Here is a 19,178-nt window from a genome sequence, read left to right as displayed (position 1 = left end):
CACGTTACAGTATATTCAGTAAAGTGCTTTGAGTCGTCTCAAAGACGTGATAAGGTGCTATATCAAATGCAAGGATTATTCCATCTGCCTTCTCAGCAACGCCCCACTCAGCAAAGAAACTCCAACCAAAGAGGAGAGGAGCAGCTCAAGCCTGACCTCTTGTGGCTCTAATTATCAATTGACCATTGTAAAACTAGATGAGCAGGATTTGGGTTAGTTATTTCACAACTGATTACTCAATTCCATTCCTGCATTGTCAGTATCAGGAAATAAATCAGTAAACTCCATTTGATATCGTGACTGCCAGCAGGAAGGAATATCTGACCAGTAAATATTTGTAAAAGAAACGTTATTGTTGCAAATCATGTGCTTCATATAATGAATAGTTTGTATTGGATAACTGTGCATCTTAGTCTGGCGGAGATGCTTGTAAGATATACCAATTTTTTTGCCAGCAGGGCAATATGAGTAATTACTTTAAATATGAGTAATTTCATCTCTTGTGACTCATGTTCTGAACTTTTTTCTTTGCCTATGGAAAGATATCTGCCCTCACAGCACCTCCCATCATGGCTGAGATCAATCCCACAGGATGTGGTAAACAGCAGGTATAAACTTCAGGGTTGCCCAGAGTGGCATACTGTGAACTGAACACCCTTAAAACTGAATGGTCAAGTCATTATTGATCAAATGTTAAGAAACGTGTTGTCATCTGCCTGACCTGCTCAGTGTTCCCAGCGATCCCTGTTTTTGTGCCATCTTTAATGTTATAATAATAATAATAATCCTTGCATTTGATATAGCGCTTTTCACATCTTCTAGACGTCTCAAAGCGCTTCACACAGTAGACTGTAAAGTGAATTAACTGTATAATTGTGGGCGAAACGCGGCAGCCAATTGCGCACAGCAGTGTCCCACAAACAGTCGTGGATTGAAATGACCAATTTATTTATTTTTTTNCTTGAGGGATTATTATCAGGCGTGTGGAGTAAGGAAACTTGCCCAAGGTTTCACCCTGCCAGGTGAAATAAATATTTTCAGAATATAAATAAATATGTTCAAAATATTTCTTAACATTGTGAATTAACTCTTATTTGATCGGGTTCAACTGCTATTTGTTGAAACTAGTTCTAGTCATTATTTATCTGTCTGAGGAGATTGTCCCAAACATTTCTGCTTATTGAGAATTAGATCCCACTGATATTTACCTTGGTCCTCATTTTGTTAATTATTTTTCAGCTTCACTGTCTCTAAGAGACAGATGCTATGGAGAATCCACATATTGAAAGAGATATTCTCCGCTTGCTAGTACACTTACTGACCTTCGCATTCTGTGTGTTTTAATTTGCACTTGTCAGTTTAATGTTACAACACCAGAGGCAATGCAGCACTCCCTCCATTATGTTCTGGTGGTGAGTAACATGAGGACAAACAAGTGGACAAAACCCAGATTAGTAAACATCTTGGAAGCAGATAATAATTTCCAAATTGATTTTTTTTAAATAGTCTTCTTTTCACATCCCAAGCATGTGCGCAAGCTTTTCTAAATGTAAAAAAAAGAAAGTAAAAAATTGTGCTAACGAGATTGGGTATGCAAAGAAGACGACAAAATAAATGTATATACAGTAAATAATTTGTCCAATTGGCATCAGGCCAAATGTTATCCTTTAGATGAAAACCAAGAGTGAAATTTTGCTCCTTGTGTTTAAGTGGGGCGGGGTGGGAGGGGGAGGTGAGGGAGGAATTGTTTCCCAAGGTATCCACTTATTGAAATCTAAAACAGTGTTCTCGATGGGCTTCAAAAACTGATTCTACAGTAACTCAATATATCGCTCCAACCTGTAGGCAGGCACTGCCCTCTGATTTGTTCTCCTTTCAGGGTGTGTCAGAGCAGAGTTGTCATGACACACAATCAGTTATTGGTACCAAGTGATATTTAAAAATCCTTTTCGAATCCTGTTTCTACTTCCGCATTTTAGACGTCAAATGTCAACTTTTAATACCAGGCGGTTTATTCTGTTCCATTCATACAAAGCCAGAAATGACTTGTGAATCTATGCAACTGTGGATTCAATCTAGTGATAAAGTAACAATAAAGTAATAGATTAGATCCTGCAAATAGCCCTGGTGATGGTGTGGGCTTGGATGCCTGTTACATATTGATTCTGTAATTTACTAGTTGCCAAGAAACAACAACAATTTACTGTTATCGTGCATTTCACATAGGGGGAAGGTCACTTTACAAAGACTGACTAGGAACTAAGCTATGTGTGTGTATGTGTTTGGGGGGTGGCCAAGAGCTCAGCCGAACCAACAGATCTTACGGTGGGTTTTGAAAGCAAAAAGGGCCGGAGGGGTTGATATGGAAAAATTCCAGATGGCAGGAGCCGAGTGGCTGAGAGCTCGCCTGCCAATTCTGAGTTAGAGTGAGCGGAGGCATGATGCAGTCCACAATCATTCTAGTACCACTGTGTGTGCCGGACTGATGTCGTCTCTCGCCTCTGAGTCAGAAGGTTGTGGGTTCAAGCCCCATGTTGGGACTTGGAATCACATAGTTTAAGCTGACGCTCCAATGCAGTGCAGGTGTTTGTTGCTTCATTGGAGGTGCCGCCCCTTCGGATTGTGTGTCAGGAATCAGGTCCTGGATGAGAGCCAATTTTCTCCAATTGAATGTCGACAAGACCAAGGCTCTCCTTCTTCGCTGCCATCAGCGCCTCCTCACCTCAGGCACTGACAGCGTCATGCATGCACTGCGGGAGGGAGGGATAAGTGCTCTGAGATGCTACCCTGCTTGAAGGGCACTATATTGTTGTATATAAGGCGAGTTGTTGTTGGAACTCCATCCCCTTCGACTCATCCACTCTCTTGTCTCCTTCAAGGCCCATCTCAAGATCTTCTTTGTCAAATGTGCCTTTGATCATCATCCCACCCCCATCCACTTGCCCTCCACCTCTTTCTGCTCCCAACCCGCAACCAGGATGCAAATCCCTTATTGTCCTGCTTGTTGGGATATTCTCCCGACGTGAAAGGCGCTAAATAAATGCAGTTTATTGTTGTTGTTTGTGGACTGCCTAGTGCAATTGGCTGCCACAAAATACAGTCAATCCACTTTACAGAATATCCTGTGAAGCGCTTTGAGACATCTCAATAATAATAATAATAATCCTTGCATTTGATATAGCGCTGTTCACGTCGGGAGGACATCCCAAAGAGCTTCACAGAATATACTGTAAAGTGAATTGACTGTATATTTGTCGGCGAACGTGGCAGCCAATTGTACACAGCAGTGTCCCACAAACAGTCATGGATTGAAAATGACCAATTTATTATTGTTTTGTTTTTTGGAGGGATTATTATTAGGCGTGTGGAGTAAGCAAACTTGCCCAAGGTTTCGCCCTGCCTGGAATTGAACTCAGGTCTCTCACTTGCAAAGCGAGCGCTCAAACCACTGAGCTACAGGACTCCAATGGCACGAAAAGGCCCTATATCAAATGCAAAGATTATTCTTAATCTTATGATTGCTTCATTAGTTCTTTGACTGGTTGATGTATCCACATGCTTTGTGGTTTTATTTGTTGTATCTCACTTTCCTATATTTGTAATTTTTTTGAAAATGTATTAAAAGTTTATTTGGAAAATAAATTGTTTAATCGAAGAAGTCATTTTGTAAGGTCTTTTCTTATGCTCTTATTTTCCAGGTTCAACCGACTGTCATGTGATAGTAAATTTCTATCACCCTCCCCTGAGCCTCTCAGCAGCCTCTGTTAAGGTCAGATATCCTAGATGATGTGAGCTTTGTCAAAATAAATGGTCCCAAGAGTGTGTGTCCATTCAGTAAACTGCTGAAAGGTTTGCAGATTTGCAGTTTCCGACCTATGAGTCAGGAGCTGTTCAAGAGCCTGACATCTGCCCTGTGTTTAGCCTTGAGCATTGTCTTAACATCACACTGTACTTTGGAATATTATACATTTCAGTCTTAACCTGGAAGTCAGTTTTCTGAACTTCTGTTCTTCTTTTGGCAGCATCCAAATCAAAATTGATTTGCAATTTCTGAGCTGTGAGATAGTTTCACAACACCCCCGCCCACCCCTGGGGGTCTGTGCCCAAAGCACAGCAGTTCCACAATGTCTGGGGTTTGATGCATTCAGGAGAGAATCGTGCAGCTACTCGATTTGCTCAGGAAAAGTTTTCAAAAAATTGCCTGTTTTTTTTTAATGTAGCATGAAGAAGGAATTACAAAGAGCAAACAGGGGGATTTATTGCTATGTTGATCCTGAATCGCCCAGATAACAGATATGTCTCTTGCATGGCACGTAATTTACATGTACATTTCTTTTGCTGATGAATTACCAAGATTTGGAAGTAATCCCTAATACAGGTTTGCTAAATTTCACTTGAAAATTAACAGACTGGTCGACATGACAGTCATCTCCAGATATGTCTCTGTGTGCTTCTGCGGGGGGTAGGTAAAACGTGGTGTGCGTCCCTCACAGCATACCATCAAAAGGTAAGTTATGCAAATGGCAGTTGCACTTTAAATAAAATTAGAAAAGGACTGTTAAGACGTGGTGTCCTTCAGATGAAATTTTAAACCAAAGTCCCATTTGCCTGTTCAGAGTGCATCCATGAATAGTGACGCTGTCAGCGTCTGAGGTAAGGAGGTGCTGATGGAAGCCAAGTCGGAGGGCCTCGGGATTGTCAACGTTCAGCTGGATACATTACATATCCACCAACAGAATCAAAACTGTCATTGCGGTAGAGATACTGGAGAGGCCGAGTTCAGAGGATATGCACCCCCATGTGTTCAGTGCCACAAGGTGCATTTCTCCTTGGGCATTTTATAATAATAATGCATTTGATGCAGCACCATCCACGTCAGAAGGGAGTCTCAAAGTGCTTCACACTATTGACTGTAAAGTGTAATGACTGCATTTTTTTGCAGGTAAACTACAATTTGCCTCAGTAGTGTCCCAGAAACAACCATGAACTGAATGACCATTTATTATCATGCCGTGCATTTGCAAGTTACCCTGATTTGCATCAGCACAGATGGTAACAACAAATTACATTTGTACAGCGCCTTTCACATCTGGAGGACATCCAAAGGCGCTGGACAGACAGGGATTTGGACCCGAGCTGGGATTGGATTCAGGCCGGGTGGAGGGTAGGGAGTGTAGGGATAGGAGGGTGGCCAAAGATGCGGCTGAAAAGGAGGGTCTTGAGATGCGCCTTGAAGGAGGCAAGAGAGGGAGCGAGGCAAAGTGACTGTGGGACGGAGTTCCAAAGGGTGGAGGCAGAGATGCTGAAGGCCCGACTGCCGATGGTGGGGCTGGCCGGGTGGGGACATGGAGCAGGCTGGAGCCTGCTAAGCGATTTAAGCACTGGGTAGCAACCTAAATACTAATTACAAAATCCTATCCTTTCACCTCTTTCAGTGTAACCCCAACAGATGGTCTAAAATCATTTCCCTGACAATCGTTAAAAGTGCAAAGTTAATGGGCGTTTCAAGTGAGTGTCTTGAACATTATACAATAACAGCTTACACTTACAAAGCTTCTTCCTCAAAGTGCTTTACATGGACAATGTGGGACACTCAGCAAGATGGAAAGCGGTGAATGTAGAGGGCTGGGGGAATGCAGCATGTGATATTATAACCTGATCTTGGGTGAACTCCCTCCCAGGCCTGACCATGACAGACGGTCTCTTAACACATTTTTGGTCTGTGAAAATCGTTGATCCATAATCGCTGACTATCACACTTCCTCTTCTTGGCTATTGCACTCTTCCTCTTATTTCTTTCACTTTAAATTTACAAATGTTGGTTACAAAATTTTTGGAACCTTATCAGAATCATAAATGAAATTAAAAATGAGCCCGGAGGAAGTGATAGATATATATAGTACGTTTATGAGTAAATCATGTAAATTGTGGCTTGAAGATTGATTTGGGTATCTTAAATATTGTAGATAGCAGATCCAATCTCACAACAAAGGCAATTGCTGGTGTTTAAATATCTGATATGTCCTTAGCCTGAGTCAACAGCATGACTGGTACACAGTCGTGTGTTAGGCATGCAGGGTAGGAGGCAGCTTTCATTGCAGAATTTGAATAGGAGCCCCACATTGATTTGTAATTGTCTGATTCAAACTGACTGTCTGGTTCAATAACTGAGGCAGCTGTGCTTTTAAGAAACGGGGATGCCTGGCTTGAGTCTGATGACAAGCCCCGAATCAGCTCCAATCTTAACCATTAACCAGCCTGATTAACAATTCAGCATCGTTCTGCACTGCTCTGGTGAGTCAGTGAATTAATTCAGCCAGTGATGGAGTCACACAACAAGATTTCATTTATAGAGCGCCTTTCAGGTCGGGAGGACGTCCCAAGGCGCTGTACAGTTGGGTCAGGACCCGAGCAAGGGGGAAATGGTCAGGGTGAGGGGAGGGAAGGGAGCGAGCGAGGAGGGGGTAGAGAGTCGAGAGGGGAGCTGAAGGCTCGGTCAAAGAGAAAGGTCTTGAGACCGGCCTTGAAGGAGGAAAGTGAGGAGGCGGCGAAGGCACTGGGGGATGGAGTTCCAGAGCCTAAGGGCTGAGAGGCTGAAGGCCCGACCACCGATGGTAGGGCGATTGGGGCGGGGGATGTGGAGCAGACCGGAGCCAGAGGAACGGAGGGTACGGGCAGGTAAGTAGGGGCATAGTAGGTCGGAGAGGTAGGAGGGAGCAAGGCCGTGAATGGCCTTGTAGGTGAGGATGAGGATCTTGAAGTTGATCCTCTGGGGGATGGGGAGCCAGTGGAGGCGAGCGAGGGTGGGAGTGATGTGGTCCCGAAGCCTGGTGCGGGACAGTACACGAGCTGCAGAGTTCTGAATGACCTGCAGTGTGGAGGGAGGTGGCGGGAAGGCGGCGAGGAGAGAGTTCCCATAGTCCAGCCTTGAGGTGACAAAGGCGTGGACCAGGGTTTCAGCGGCGTGAGGGGTGAGGTAGTGCCGTAATCTGGCGATATTCCGGAGGTGATGGAAGGCGGTGCCAGTTGTGGTGCGGATGTGAGGGAGAAAGGACAGCTCAGGGTCAAACAAAACCCCGAGGTTCCTGATGGCTTTGAGAGGTGGAGAGTGCAGCCTTGGATGCTGATGGTGTCAGCGCCTGAAGTGCGGAGGCGCTGACGTGAGCCAATCAGGAGGGCCTCAGTTTTGCGCACGTTGAGCTGAAGAAAGTTGTCTCTCGTCCAGGACTCGATGTCGGACAGGCAGGCTGTCAGGACATCGGGGGTCGTGGAGTTGAGGGAAGAGGAGGAAAGGTAGAGTTGGGTGTCATCCGCATACATGTGGAAGTTAACCCCATGTCTGCGGATGATGCCACCAAGGGGGAGCATGTAGAGGGTGAAGAGGAGGGGACCGAGGACAGAGCCCTGAGGGACACCGCACGTGACAGTGCGGGGGCCGGAGGAAAAGCCGTTTGTGGAAACAAAATGAAGACAGTGGGAGAGGCACTATGAGATTGTAACTGTTTGATATTGTCTCTGTTGTTATGAATTAATAATACTGATAATCCTTACATTTGTTGTCGCGTCTCCAAGTCAGGTTATGGCTTCAATCCCCACATCAGGACTTTGACCTTACAATCCAATATATCCCTTCAAAAGCACTTATGCCTTCTACCCCAGACTCAGGGAAATTTCCAATGTGTAGGGTAGTGGTGACCAACTTGTGGCCTGCAAGCCAGACATGGTATAAATCAAGAAATATTCAATCAGAAAATGTATTTTTGTTAGCCGACCATAAAGGTTGGTCACCACTGGTGTAGGAATACATATGTGGAACCCAGTCTTGTTTGGATAATCTGGAGTGTGGTGATGGGTTTCACAAATGTTAGACACTCGGCTGACCACAATAAAAACAATGGCAGTTCTCAAACTGGGCTGCACTTTATTACTGAGGCTTGAGCCTCTCCAGGTTGGGCACTATGAGATTGTAACTGTTTGATATTGTCTCTGTTGTTATGAATTAATAATACTGATAATCCTTACATTTGGAGTCCTGTAGCTCAGTGGTTTGAGCACTCGCTTTGCAAGCGAGAGACCTGAGTTCAATTCCAGGCAGGACGAAACCTTGGGCAAGTTTCCTTACTCCACACAGAGCCTAATAATAATCCCTCCAAAACCAAAAACAATAATAAATTGGTCATTTTCAATCTACGACTGTTTGTGGGACATTGCTGTGCGCAATTGGCTGCCGCGTTCGCCCACAAATATACAGTCAATTCACTTTACAGTGTGTTCTGTGAAGCGCTTTGGGATGTCCTTCCGACGTGAAAAGCGCTACATCAAATGCAAGGATTATTATTATTATTTGGTGTCCCGTCTCCAAGTCAGGTTATGGCTTCAATCCCCACATCAGGACTTTGACCTTACAATCCAATGCAGAACTGGGGGAAATGTTATAATAATAATTATAATAATATTAAATGCAAGGATTATTATTATTATGTTGCATTGCCAGAGTTGCCATCCACTGGATGAAATGTTAAACAGTGCTCTGCTTTCAAGTGAATGTTGAAGATCCCATGACACGATTCAAAAAGAGAAGTTTCCCCTAGTATTCTGGCCAACAATTTCCCAGATAAATTGGTCATTTACCTCAAGGCTCACCTCAATCGTCCTGTAGCTTAGTGGTTAGAGCACTCGTGTAAGATTATATCTGTGATCTTTATGTTTTTTTAAGGCTTTGAATTAATCTTTATATATGTTTAGAATGTAACCTACCCATAACCCTTTAATAAGGTTTGTTTGAGTTAATGACTAGCTTAACAAGTGTTAGAATATACACTTTTTGTATAATGATAGAATCATAATAGACGTTGCGAACGGGTTAACTTTTAAGTTAAGTGTGTTGTGGGCAGCTGGACTGAAACTCCCTGCACGTACACGAGATAACGGACTGTCTCAAGGACAGTGTGTTTGTGTGTGTGAGGCACGTACACCCCATGAGGTGTTCACGTGAACCCAGTATGATTTCGGCAGGTGATCTTATGTCCACACCATGATTGGATGAATATTGGTATAAGAGTTCCGATAACTTTGTGTACGGGGCCGTCCCGGGTTGCGGAGACAAGGATACGGGAGATGGAGCCATCCCGGGTCGCGGAGACAAGGACATGGGAGATGGAGCCGTCCTGGGTCGCAGAGACAAGGATAAGAGAGATGGAGCCATCCCAGGCTGCGGAGACAAGGGTACGGAGATGGAAGATTGAAAGCTGTAAGCAAGAAGACTGAAAGCATGAAGAATCAAGCTTGTGTGCTGGAAAGACACAGTGTTGAACTCTTGAACTCGAGATATCTATATTGGTGTTATTCTGTTATATGATCTGTTGCTTGTACCGGCCTTTGGTCTGACCCATCGGGATATTGGGGAATAACGGACGAATAATAATAAAATAGTCTGATATCTGGTTGGAGGAATTAGCGTTACTTCCTTACAGATTTGGCTGATTTTATTTTCTAACACAAGGGTTAAATGTAGCTACGCTGGACTGGTTGAGTCAGCTTCTGATTAAATGGCTGCAGCCTCAGACACCTGCTTATCTGAAGACTGAAAAACAAGCAGACTGTGGGAGGCTGCCCAGAAGTTGTCCATCTCTCTCTTTGCAAACCAGCCTGCGAAGAGTGGGGGCTATCTCTGTGACAAGGGGAAATGGAGTTAGAAACACATAAAAGATGTAACTTTGAAATATTCGGAGTTGTGTAGAGGGTCAGCACACTTCCCAGTGGAATCCATATCGATTCTACTGTATCTATGTTCTCAGTTTTAAGAATAGTGAGGTCCGTAAGGAGGGTTTCTCCAGTCTGAGTGTGATGTTATCACAGATATTATACATTTCGATCGTTATGCTGGATGAATCTGTATGCTGATGTGATAATATAATATCAACGCCAATGCAGACTGTTGCTGTTTGTGTGCGAATAAAAATCTTTTCTTTGAATCTTTGTGTCAAGTATCGAGTAAACTGGGGCTCTGGCAAACCTTACACTTATCTCACAAGCGAGAGGACCTGGGTTTGATTCCCAACAGGGCAAAACATTGGAAAAGTTTCCTTACTTTTCATGCTTCTGTTTACCTAGCAGTAAGTAGGAACCTGGTTGTTAGTCGATTGGCAGATCCCTTTTCCGGGGGTAATAATTCCTTCAAAAAACAATTTGGTCACTCAATCCACGACTGTTTGTGGGACACTGCTGTGTGCAATTGGTTGCCGCATTTGCCTCACAAAATATATAGTCAATTCACTCTACAGTATATTCTATGAAGCTCTCGAAGACTATATCAAATGCAAGGATTAATATTATTAAGACTGCAGGATTTTGCAATATGCAAATTTTGCTTTTTGCATACAAAACAATAGATCTACTTTACAGAAATGACCTATGTTGCTCTTTAAGTAATTGATAAAGTGCCACATAAAAGATTATTATCTAAAATGCACGGGGACATTGAAGGTAATACTTAGGTAATACTGAGTTATGGATAGGATAGGAAATTGTTTGAAAGGTAGTTCTGCGGTAAAAAGTGTCATTGTCTGATTTACAAGCAGTGACAAGAGGTGGTCGCCTTAAAATCAGAACGAAAACAGTCAGAACCCAAATCAGGAAGTACTTCTTCACACAGAGGTTGTGAAGTTGGGGAATTTCTCTGCCTCAGAATTTGCTGTAAAGTTTAGTGACTGAATTTGCATATTTGTAGTAGAGGAATTAAAAGACATAACAAAGACATGGAGCATTGGAATTAAAAGATCTGACAAAATCTAATAAGATGGTGGAACAAGCTCTAAGGGCTAAATCGTCTTCTTCTGTTTCCTGACAATGCTAACTCACGCTGGTATAAGGTTCCAGCAGGAGTCAGACCCGAATTGGTGTTGAGCATCGCCCAATCCCAGCACACGCCCTTGGGGGAGCAGTAGCAAGTGAGGTCACTGAACAGTCATGAGGAACAGACGGTATAGCTGATCATATTCTTGTCTAGGGCACTGAGGACAACTGTCATGGTCCAAATACTGCGGTGCTTGAGATCAAGTCACTCAGCACACATAGGGTAGTTGATAACTCTCCTGTCTATTGGTAAGAGAATTGTGGTTCAGTAGCCATGCCAAAATACACATGAGCCAAGTTGACAGTGGAAAGTTAGAGCCAAGTGGGATTAATAAATGTGTCCTGATGCTGGGGATGTGGAAGTGCATAATAATCCTGATTATGAGATTATTCAGTCTCGTGGAGCTATTGAGTGCTTTGCAATTTAGTCTGAAAATGATGACGGAGATGGGTTTAAATTGAGCCCATCATGAATACTCTTGGGATTTGGGATAGAAGGAATGAGTTACATTAGAGGAATAAATAGATTAATGTTGCTAGCATTAGTGGAAGAACCAGGTGCTGCCAGTGTAGAGCAATGAATAATTCAATACTCTATTGTACACTGGCTGCAAAAACATCATTGAGACAAGAAAGAGGATGAAGCTGCATAGCAACATCTAAACACTATAACCCGCATGAACCCAACCACCTGCTCCCTCAACCCCATCCCTACCCCTCTCCTTACCTCCCAGCTTCACCTCTTTGCCCCTCTACTCACAGACTGGTACCATTCCCACCCTTTAAAAACGGCCGACATCACTCCTATCCTTAAAAAGCCCTCCCGGACCTACTCCTGCACTCAAGCTACTGCCCCATCTCCAACCTCCCTTTCCTCTCCAAGGTCCTGGAACGAGTCGTTGCTCGTTCCAGGTTAGGGTTAATTAGGCGAAACCTTGGGCAAGTTTCCTTACTTCACCTGCCTGATAATAATCCCTCAAGAAAAAAAATAATTTGGGCATTCAATCAACGACTGTTTGTGGGACACTGCTGTGCACAATTGGCCTCCGTGTATCACCCACAAAATATACAGTCAATTCACTTTACAGTATATTCTGTGAAGCGCTTTGAGACGTCTCGAAGACGTGAAAAGCGCTATATCAAATGCAAGGATTATTAGTAGTATTTCTAGTTTTCAGACTTACAATCATGCAAAAAATGTTGTGACACCGCTGAAGTTTTTTTTNCATTGTCGTTAAAGAAGCAGTTTTAAAAATATTTACAATACCAGGACAGTTCAATATTAATATTATTTCACTCACTTGCAGTGGTGATGTGGAATAGAATTCCTAATGATGCAATTCTACTACTTTTTTAAAAAATGCTGATCTAACTTTCATAAACCCTTTCCAATTCATTTCTTAAAAAGATTGTCAAGTTCAAAAGAGGACATGCCTATTTCGACTACATTTTGTACAATATCACATTATCATGTTTCTCGGGGATTGGATACCCTTCAGGGTCTGCATTGCAGATCTGCTAAAACTTACTATTTTGTTCGTTGAAATTTTTGCCATTCATCACCTTTTTCCTTCTCCTGCAGAAGGGCTATCTCTGCAACATTGTCTGCCTCTGCCCCTGCCTCTCTGCTTCATCGATGCCTTTGCCATCTCAACTTGGATTTTTTAACCCACTGCTCACCAGCCTCCCCAGCTCTGCCCTCCATAAGCTTCAGATCATCCATAACTCCACAGCCCACATTTTATACTTACGTTTGATATGGCATTTTTCACATTGGATGGACATGTAAAATGTAGTGATTGTGTATTTGTAGGCAAATATTTTCTCCTGTACTAGGCTTCATGAACCCACCTCTTCCAACTCTACTCTATCCTCCTTCACTTGGTGAGCTTCAAGACACTTTGCCCCCACCTCCTAGAGCTATCTTCCATAAACCCACTGGTTTACCCCCTACGTCTGGCATCTTACCCCGTTTTGAAATCTTGTTTAAAGATCAATCTCTGACTGCGCTTTCAACCTCTCACTTACCCCTGCTATTTCCCTCCCTACTTGGGCTTCCACTTTGAAATATCCATCCCTAGGTGAATGGCACGATATAAATCCAAATTGTTGTTAAAGTATAATTACGTGAATTACAGTTGCCCTTGTAAGCATCACTGTGGAGTCCTGTAGCTCAGTGCTTAGAGCACTTGCCTCGCAAACAAGAGACCTGGGTTTGATTTCCGAGTAGGGCAAAATGTTGAGCAAGTTTCCTGACTCCGAACGCCTGTTTACCTAGCAGTAAGTAGGAATCCAGTTGTTAGTCAATTGGTGGATCGCTTTTCCTGAGACGTCTCGAAAACGTAATAAGGCGCTTATTTTTTTAAAAAAGTTCAAAATATAATTTATTTTTGCTCAGCCGGGTGTCTGATACATGCGGAAACCCATCACCATGCTTTAGAGTATCCAAACCAAGATGAGATTTCCATGTATACGACAACTTGCACTTATAAAGCACTTTCCATGCACGGAGATGGGGCAAGGCGGCGGGACTGAGGGAGAGTGTTTCAGAGTTTCAGGGAGTAGTGGCTGAAAGCGCAACCTCCGATGGTGGGGCAGAGGGTGTGAGGGATGAGTAGAAGGCTGGTGCAGTCGAGCCGAGGCACCGGGTGGTGGTTTGGGGAGTGAGTGTATCCCACCTACATTAGGTGCAGGTTGGCAAGAGCCAAGGCAGAGGTCTATCATGCGAGTTGTGTAAACCATATGCAAACGTGTACAGAGATGGCCCTAATTATGTCATTAACAACTACTGAAAGTAATTCCAGGTGGATTCTGGAATTAAGAGCAGGAGCAATTACCTTAGTGAGTGTGCTAATCCAGGTAACACAATCCAATTAGCACAACTTGAATCGAGGCTGACCCTCCAATGCAGTGTTAGGGGAAGTCCTGCATTGTCGGAGGTGTCATCCTTCCGATGAGACATTAAATCGAGGTCCCGCCTGCCGGTTCTGGTGGTTTGTTAAAGATCCCATGGCACGAATCGAAAATAGAATGGAGTTGCTTTCAGGGCCCTGTCCAACAGATAAAACTGGTCATTCACTTCGTGGCTGTTTGTGCGACATCGACTTGGTCAAATTGGCTGCCACGTAAACCTACGAAACACACAGTTTAACACACTTTACAGTGAAATCCTGTGAAATGCTTTGAGACACTGCACTACATCAAATGCAATGATTATTAGTATTATTATTTGCACCTTTAGCTTCCCACCCCTGCTTTTTTCTGTCAGACATCAAGTCGTGGATGAGAGCTAACTTTCTACAGTTGAACATCAACAAGACCGAGGCTCTCCTGATTTGGCCATCTCAGGCGCTGACAGCATCACTGTCCATGGTCGCACACTCCACCTCACTGAGCCCGTCCAGAACCTTGGTGTCCAGTTTGACCCTCAACTATCCTTTCTACTCTCCGACCTCCTAACCCCCTACCATCCTGCGCGCTCCCTCCGCTCAGCGGGCTCTGGCCTGCTTCACGACCCTCGTCTCGCCCACCCCACCATTGGCTGGGGGGGGGGCCTTCTGCCATTCTGCCCCCACCCTCTGGAACTCCCTTGCTCCCTCCCTCCCTCGTTCGCCCCCTCCCCCCCTCGCTCGTCCCCTCCCCCCTCGCTCGTCCCCTCCCCCTCGCTTGTCCCCTCCCCCTCGCTCGTCCCCTCCCCCCTCACTCGTCCCCTCCCCTCCCTCGCTCGTCCCCTCCCCCCTCGCTCGTCCCCTCGCCCCTCCCCCCTCCCTCGCCCCCTCCCTCCCTCCCTCCCCCCCTCCCTCCCTCGCCCCCTCCCTCGCCCCCTCCCTCCCTCCCTCCCTCGCCCCCTCCCTCCCTCCCTCCCTCGCCCCCTCCCTCCCTCCCTCGCCCCCTCCCTCCCTCCCTCGCCCCCTTCAAGACCCTCCTCTTCGTCCGTGCTTTCGATCTCCCCGTTTCCTCCCCTCCCCTCCCCCACCCCCCCAGCTCGGGTCTGCAACACCGTCTGTGCAGCGCCTCGGGACGTCCTCCCGACGTGGAAGGCGGTGCCACTGTAATGTTGTTGTTGTCGTTGTTGTTGTCCTGGGACCAACCCCTGGCGACCAGCTGCCTCCCCGTCACGTGACGGCGGCCAGGGCCAGCCTTGCGCTCGATCACGTGAGGAGCAGAGGATGGGGGGGGGGAGGGGGAGAGTGGGTAAAGTCACGTGATACCAACCGTTGGTCATGTGACGGTGCTCCGTGGCCGGTGGGATGGGGGGAGGGGGGTATCATATGACGAGGTCCTGAAGCCAGTGTGGGCTGTCATGTGACGGGGGAGGGGGGGGGCCGGTGAGCGCCGCTTTATGTGAGGGCGGCCGCTGTCACTCTCTCACTGACAAACATGTCGGCTCGGCGGGATCCTCGGCCCCCGGCCCTCACGCACTGGCTCTGCCTCCTCGCCCTCTGCTGCCTGTCGGATGCGGCCGAGTCCTTCGATCGCACGGCTCTATGCGGGTGAGTGCCACGCTGTCACCCCCACCCACCCACCCACCACCGGCCCTAAGAGGCTCCCGGCCCCGGGCTCTGCAGTCGGGCAGGAGGGGGCCCAGGCCCAGGCCCGCGGGCAGAGAGGCAGAGAGGAGCTGAGCGGGGCCCGAGCCCGGGTTTGTGCAGCTCCACACGGGCCGGGCCGGGCAGGGCAGGGCAGGGGGAGGGGGGTGACGCGGCTGTTAGTAAGAGGAGGGATATCTGTCCCCAGAGAATGAACCTCGGCAGTCTGTGTGTGTCTGTATGTCTGTCTGTATGTCTGTATGTGTGTCTGTGTGTCTGTGTGTGTCTGTGTGTGTCTGTCTGTGTGTGTCTGTCTGTGTGTCTGTCTGTATGTGTGTCTGTCTGTATGTGTGTCTGTCTGTATGTGTGTCTGTCTGTATGTGTGTCTGTCTGTATGTGTGTCTGTCTGTGTGTGTCTGTCTGTGTGTGTCTGTCTGTGTGTCTGTCTGTATGTGTGTCTGTGTGTGTCTGTCTGTATGTGTGTCTGTCTGTATGTGTCTGTATGTCTGTCTGTATGTCTGTATGTGTGTCTGTGTGTGTCTGTCTGTGTGTGTCTGTATGTCTGTCTGTATGTCTGTATGTGTGTCTGTGTGTGTCTGTGTGTGTCTGTCTGTGTGTCTGTCTGTCTGTGTGTCTGTCTGTATGTGTGTCTGTCTGTATGTGTGTCTGTCTGTATGTGTGTCTGTCTGTATGTGTGTCTGTCTGTATGTGTGTCTGTCTGTATGTGTGTCTGTCTGTATGTGTGTCTGTCTGTGTGTGTCTGTCTGTGTGTCTGTCTGTATGTGTGTCTGTATGTGTGTCTGTCTGTATGTGTGTCTGTCTGTATGTGTGTCTGTCTGTATGTGTGTCTGTCTGTGTGTGTCTGTGTGTGTCTGTCTGTCTGTGTGTCTGTATGTGTGTCTGTGTCTGTCTCTGTCTGTCTCTGTCTGTCTGTGTGTCTGTCTGTATGTGTGTCTGTCTCTGTCTGTCTGTGTGTCTGTCTCTGTCTGTCTGTCTGTCTCTGTCTGTGTGTCTGTGTGTGTCTGTGTGTCTGTCCTGTGGTTCCTGTTCTCGCTGTAACTTGTCTTGTTTTGCTACATCCTCTCTTTGCAGTTCTCTCCCTCTCTGTTGTCAGTACATTTTTATTAACTTTACCCACCGCCCCCCACTCACTCACTCACTCCTCACACACTCACTCACTCACTCCTCACACACACACACACTCCTCACTCACTCCTCACTCCTCACTCCCTCACTCCTCACTCCCTCACTCCTCACTCCCTCACTCCTCACTCCCTCACTCCTCACTCACTCATACACTCTTCACTCACTCACACACTCACTCCTCACTCACTCTTTCTGAAGCCCGTTTAACTTTTTGAAACTCCACAGCCGGCAGATAACCTGTCACGGTATCTCTCGCTTGTTTTTCTTTGCTGCCTGGCAGGTGTTTTGTTTTTAAAATGCAGTGCCCGGCAGAGAGAATCGGCACCAAATCACACGTAGTTATATGGAAATTATTACATTTACACTAAAATGCAAAAAAAAAATCACAACAACTTGCATTTATCGTGTGAAAGTGCCGACCTTCAGCCTCGAGGACTGAGCCAATGACGAAAATAAAGTTCGTAAGATCCACTTAAAAAGAAATGAGATCATGATCTAACCTACGAAATGCCTCGTGATCGATGAAGTGCTCAGCTCTAGTTAACTGTTGCAATGCAGAATTGAAACGTTAGTGGTATTCTTTGAGCTGTTTTTGCAGGGTTGTCAGCTAACTTGTTGCTTCACACAGATAGCGCAAGTAACATTATTTAAAACAGTGGCTGTCTTTGCTTTTAAATCCCGAATTGAATGTTAAACCGGCTATAATGAATTGCTTGTTATCTAAGCAGGATATCGTAGTTTGATTGAGAAGATTTACTTGCAGTTATTTTCTACCAAAGGGTTTTATAAAACATTGTACAGCTCACAAAATGACACAGCAGAATTCAGCTCACCACAGACTGATCTTTCCAATTAAACTAATGTTCCTTTTATTCTTAAGACAAGATTTAGTGATCAAAAGCATAATATAAATATTTTTATTTCAGGAGAAATACAAGCTAATCTATTGATCATGGCAAGTCAGTAGTGCTTATTATAAATACTATAGATGTTTTCTTAGGGGGATACTAGAGGTTATGCTACTGTTATTTTGAAATTGCTAATGTATCGTTTCCATAATAAACAAAACCAGAATGGTCCAGAGTCTTTGAGCATTATCCTAGGGCAGCCTGACTCAGTTGGTAACGCTCATGCCTTTGGGTCAAAAGGTATTATGCATGGTTTGAGTTCTATGTCAGGATATAATCCTAGACTGACAGCCAGTGAAGCGCTAGACGCTGCTGCGTTGTTAGAGGCATTGTCTTTTAGATGAGACATTACACAGCTTGTTCATCAAGTAGATGTTAGTATCCTATGATACTGTTGTAAAAGGGTCTAGCATTCCTGTGCAGTGCTGGGAGAGCTTTATGTTGACTGAGGTACTGTCCTTCAGATGAGATATTAAATTGAGTTTCTGCCTGTTCAGGTGGATGCTAAAGGTCCCATGACGTTATTTGGAAAAATAAAAGGGAAGTTCTCTTGGTATCCTACCAACCGTTCTCCCGATAAAATTGATCATTCTCTTCATGGTTCTTTGTGGAACATTGTTATGCACAAATTAACTGCTGCATTTGCCAACAAATAGTCTTTACACTTTACAGAAAAACCCTGTGTAGTGTTTTGAAAGCCTTTGATTATCTAATAGTGTTGTATTAAATGCAAGGATTATTATAAATACGGTAGATGTCAGCTGATCATTGAGTGATTGTTTTAGTGCTGAAAAATCTGCAATCTAGATTTCCTTTCATAAAATAGAGATCAATCTCAATTAGTGAATGGTAAACAAAAGTAACTTCAGGTAAACACAATTAGCCATTTACTATTATATCAAAAAACATTTCATTTACATATCAGATGTGTAAATATTTCATGTGATGGTCGAGTCAATTTCTGTAAAATGTGAAGTATGCTTCACTGAAATTGTCATTGTCAGCTAAATGTGATAAATGCAGTAAATGTGGAAGTATCTGTGTTCCCTTGTTAGGTTGTTTTAGGTTCTGTTAATCAGAGGCAGCCTGAAAACAAATCTCCAGTGTAGAATTTAAGCTATTATAAACATTTGCAATTCATCATATTGCTTTAACCACAATTTCCCAGACTAGTAACTGGTAATTCGGGTAACCAATGTGCTTCAAGAATTTCAGAAAGTGTAACTCATAAAATTGTCGCTTAAAAAGCAAATTACATTTATAACGTCTTTCACGTCAGGAGGAGATCTCTAAATATTATCAGCATATACTGTTACATAAATAAAATGTTAGATTATCCTTCCTTCATGCAACTGAGCTCGTAGTCTAGGTTGACCTTCCAGTGCAGTGCTGGAGGCGCATTGCTTTGTCGGTGCACCGTCCTTCTAATGAGAATTTAAACTGGGATCCCATCTGCCTGGTCAGCTTGATGTTAGACATTTAGTGGCACTGTTCGAAAAGAGAATTTGTGTGCAATAATGCCCACAAACTGGCTGCGGGGTTCACTTATGAAGCACTTTACAGTAATTCCTGTGAAGAGTTTTGAGATATATGGATGTGATAAGGCACCATATCAGATGGAAGGATTGTTACTGCATTCTTTGTACTGAAACTGCTTCCCAAAAGGGGGCTAGTACTTGAAACCATGCATGCAAGGGTGACTATTTTGGCTTGTGAGTCTGATGTCTGAACGTTCATTTAG

At 44.8% G+C, this 19,178-nt stretch overlaps 1 protein-coding gene across 1 annotated transcript in view; it reads left to right on the top strand.

The window, feature by feature from the left end:
* The first annotated feature begins 15,155 nt into the window (after positions 1-15,155).
* Positions 15,156-19,178, top strand: part of igf2r (insulin-like growth factor 2 receptor) — a 77,660-nt gene continuing 73,637 nt past the window's right edge. Inside the window, exon 1 of the mRNA XM_042332897.1 lies at positions 15,156-15,347. Coding sequence (XP_042188831.1) covers positions 15,235-15,347 — 113 coding nt within the window. The 5' untranslated portion in view covers positions 15,156-15,234. The remainder of the gene's footprint in view (positions 15,348-19,178) is intronic.

The sequence above is a fragment of the Callorhinchus milii genome, unplaced genomic scaffold, assembly GCF_018977255.1.
Source record: "Callorhinchus milii isolate IMCB2004 unplaced genomic scaffold, IMCB_Cmil_1.0 Scaffold3, whole genome shotgun sequence".
Classification (NCBI taxonomy): Eukaryota; Metazoa; Chordata; class Chondrichthyes; order Chimaeriformes; family Callorhinchidae; genus Callorhinchus; species Callorhinchus milii.
This window is presented reverse-complemented; position numbering and strand designations above follow the sequence as displayed.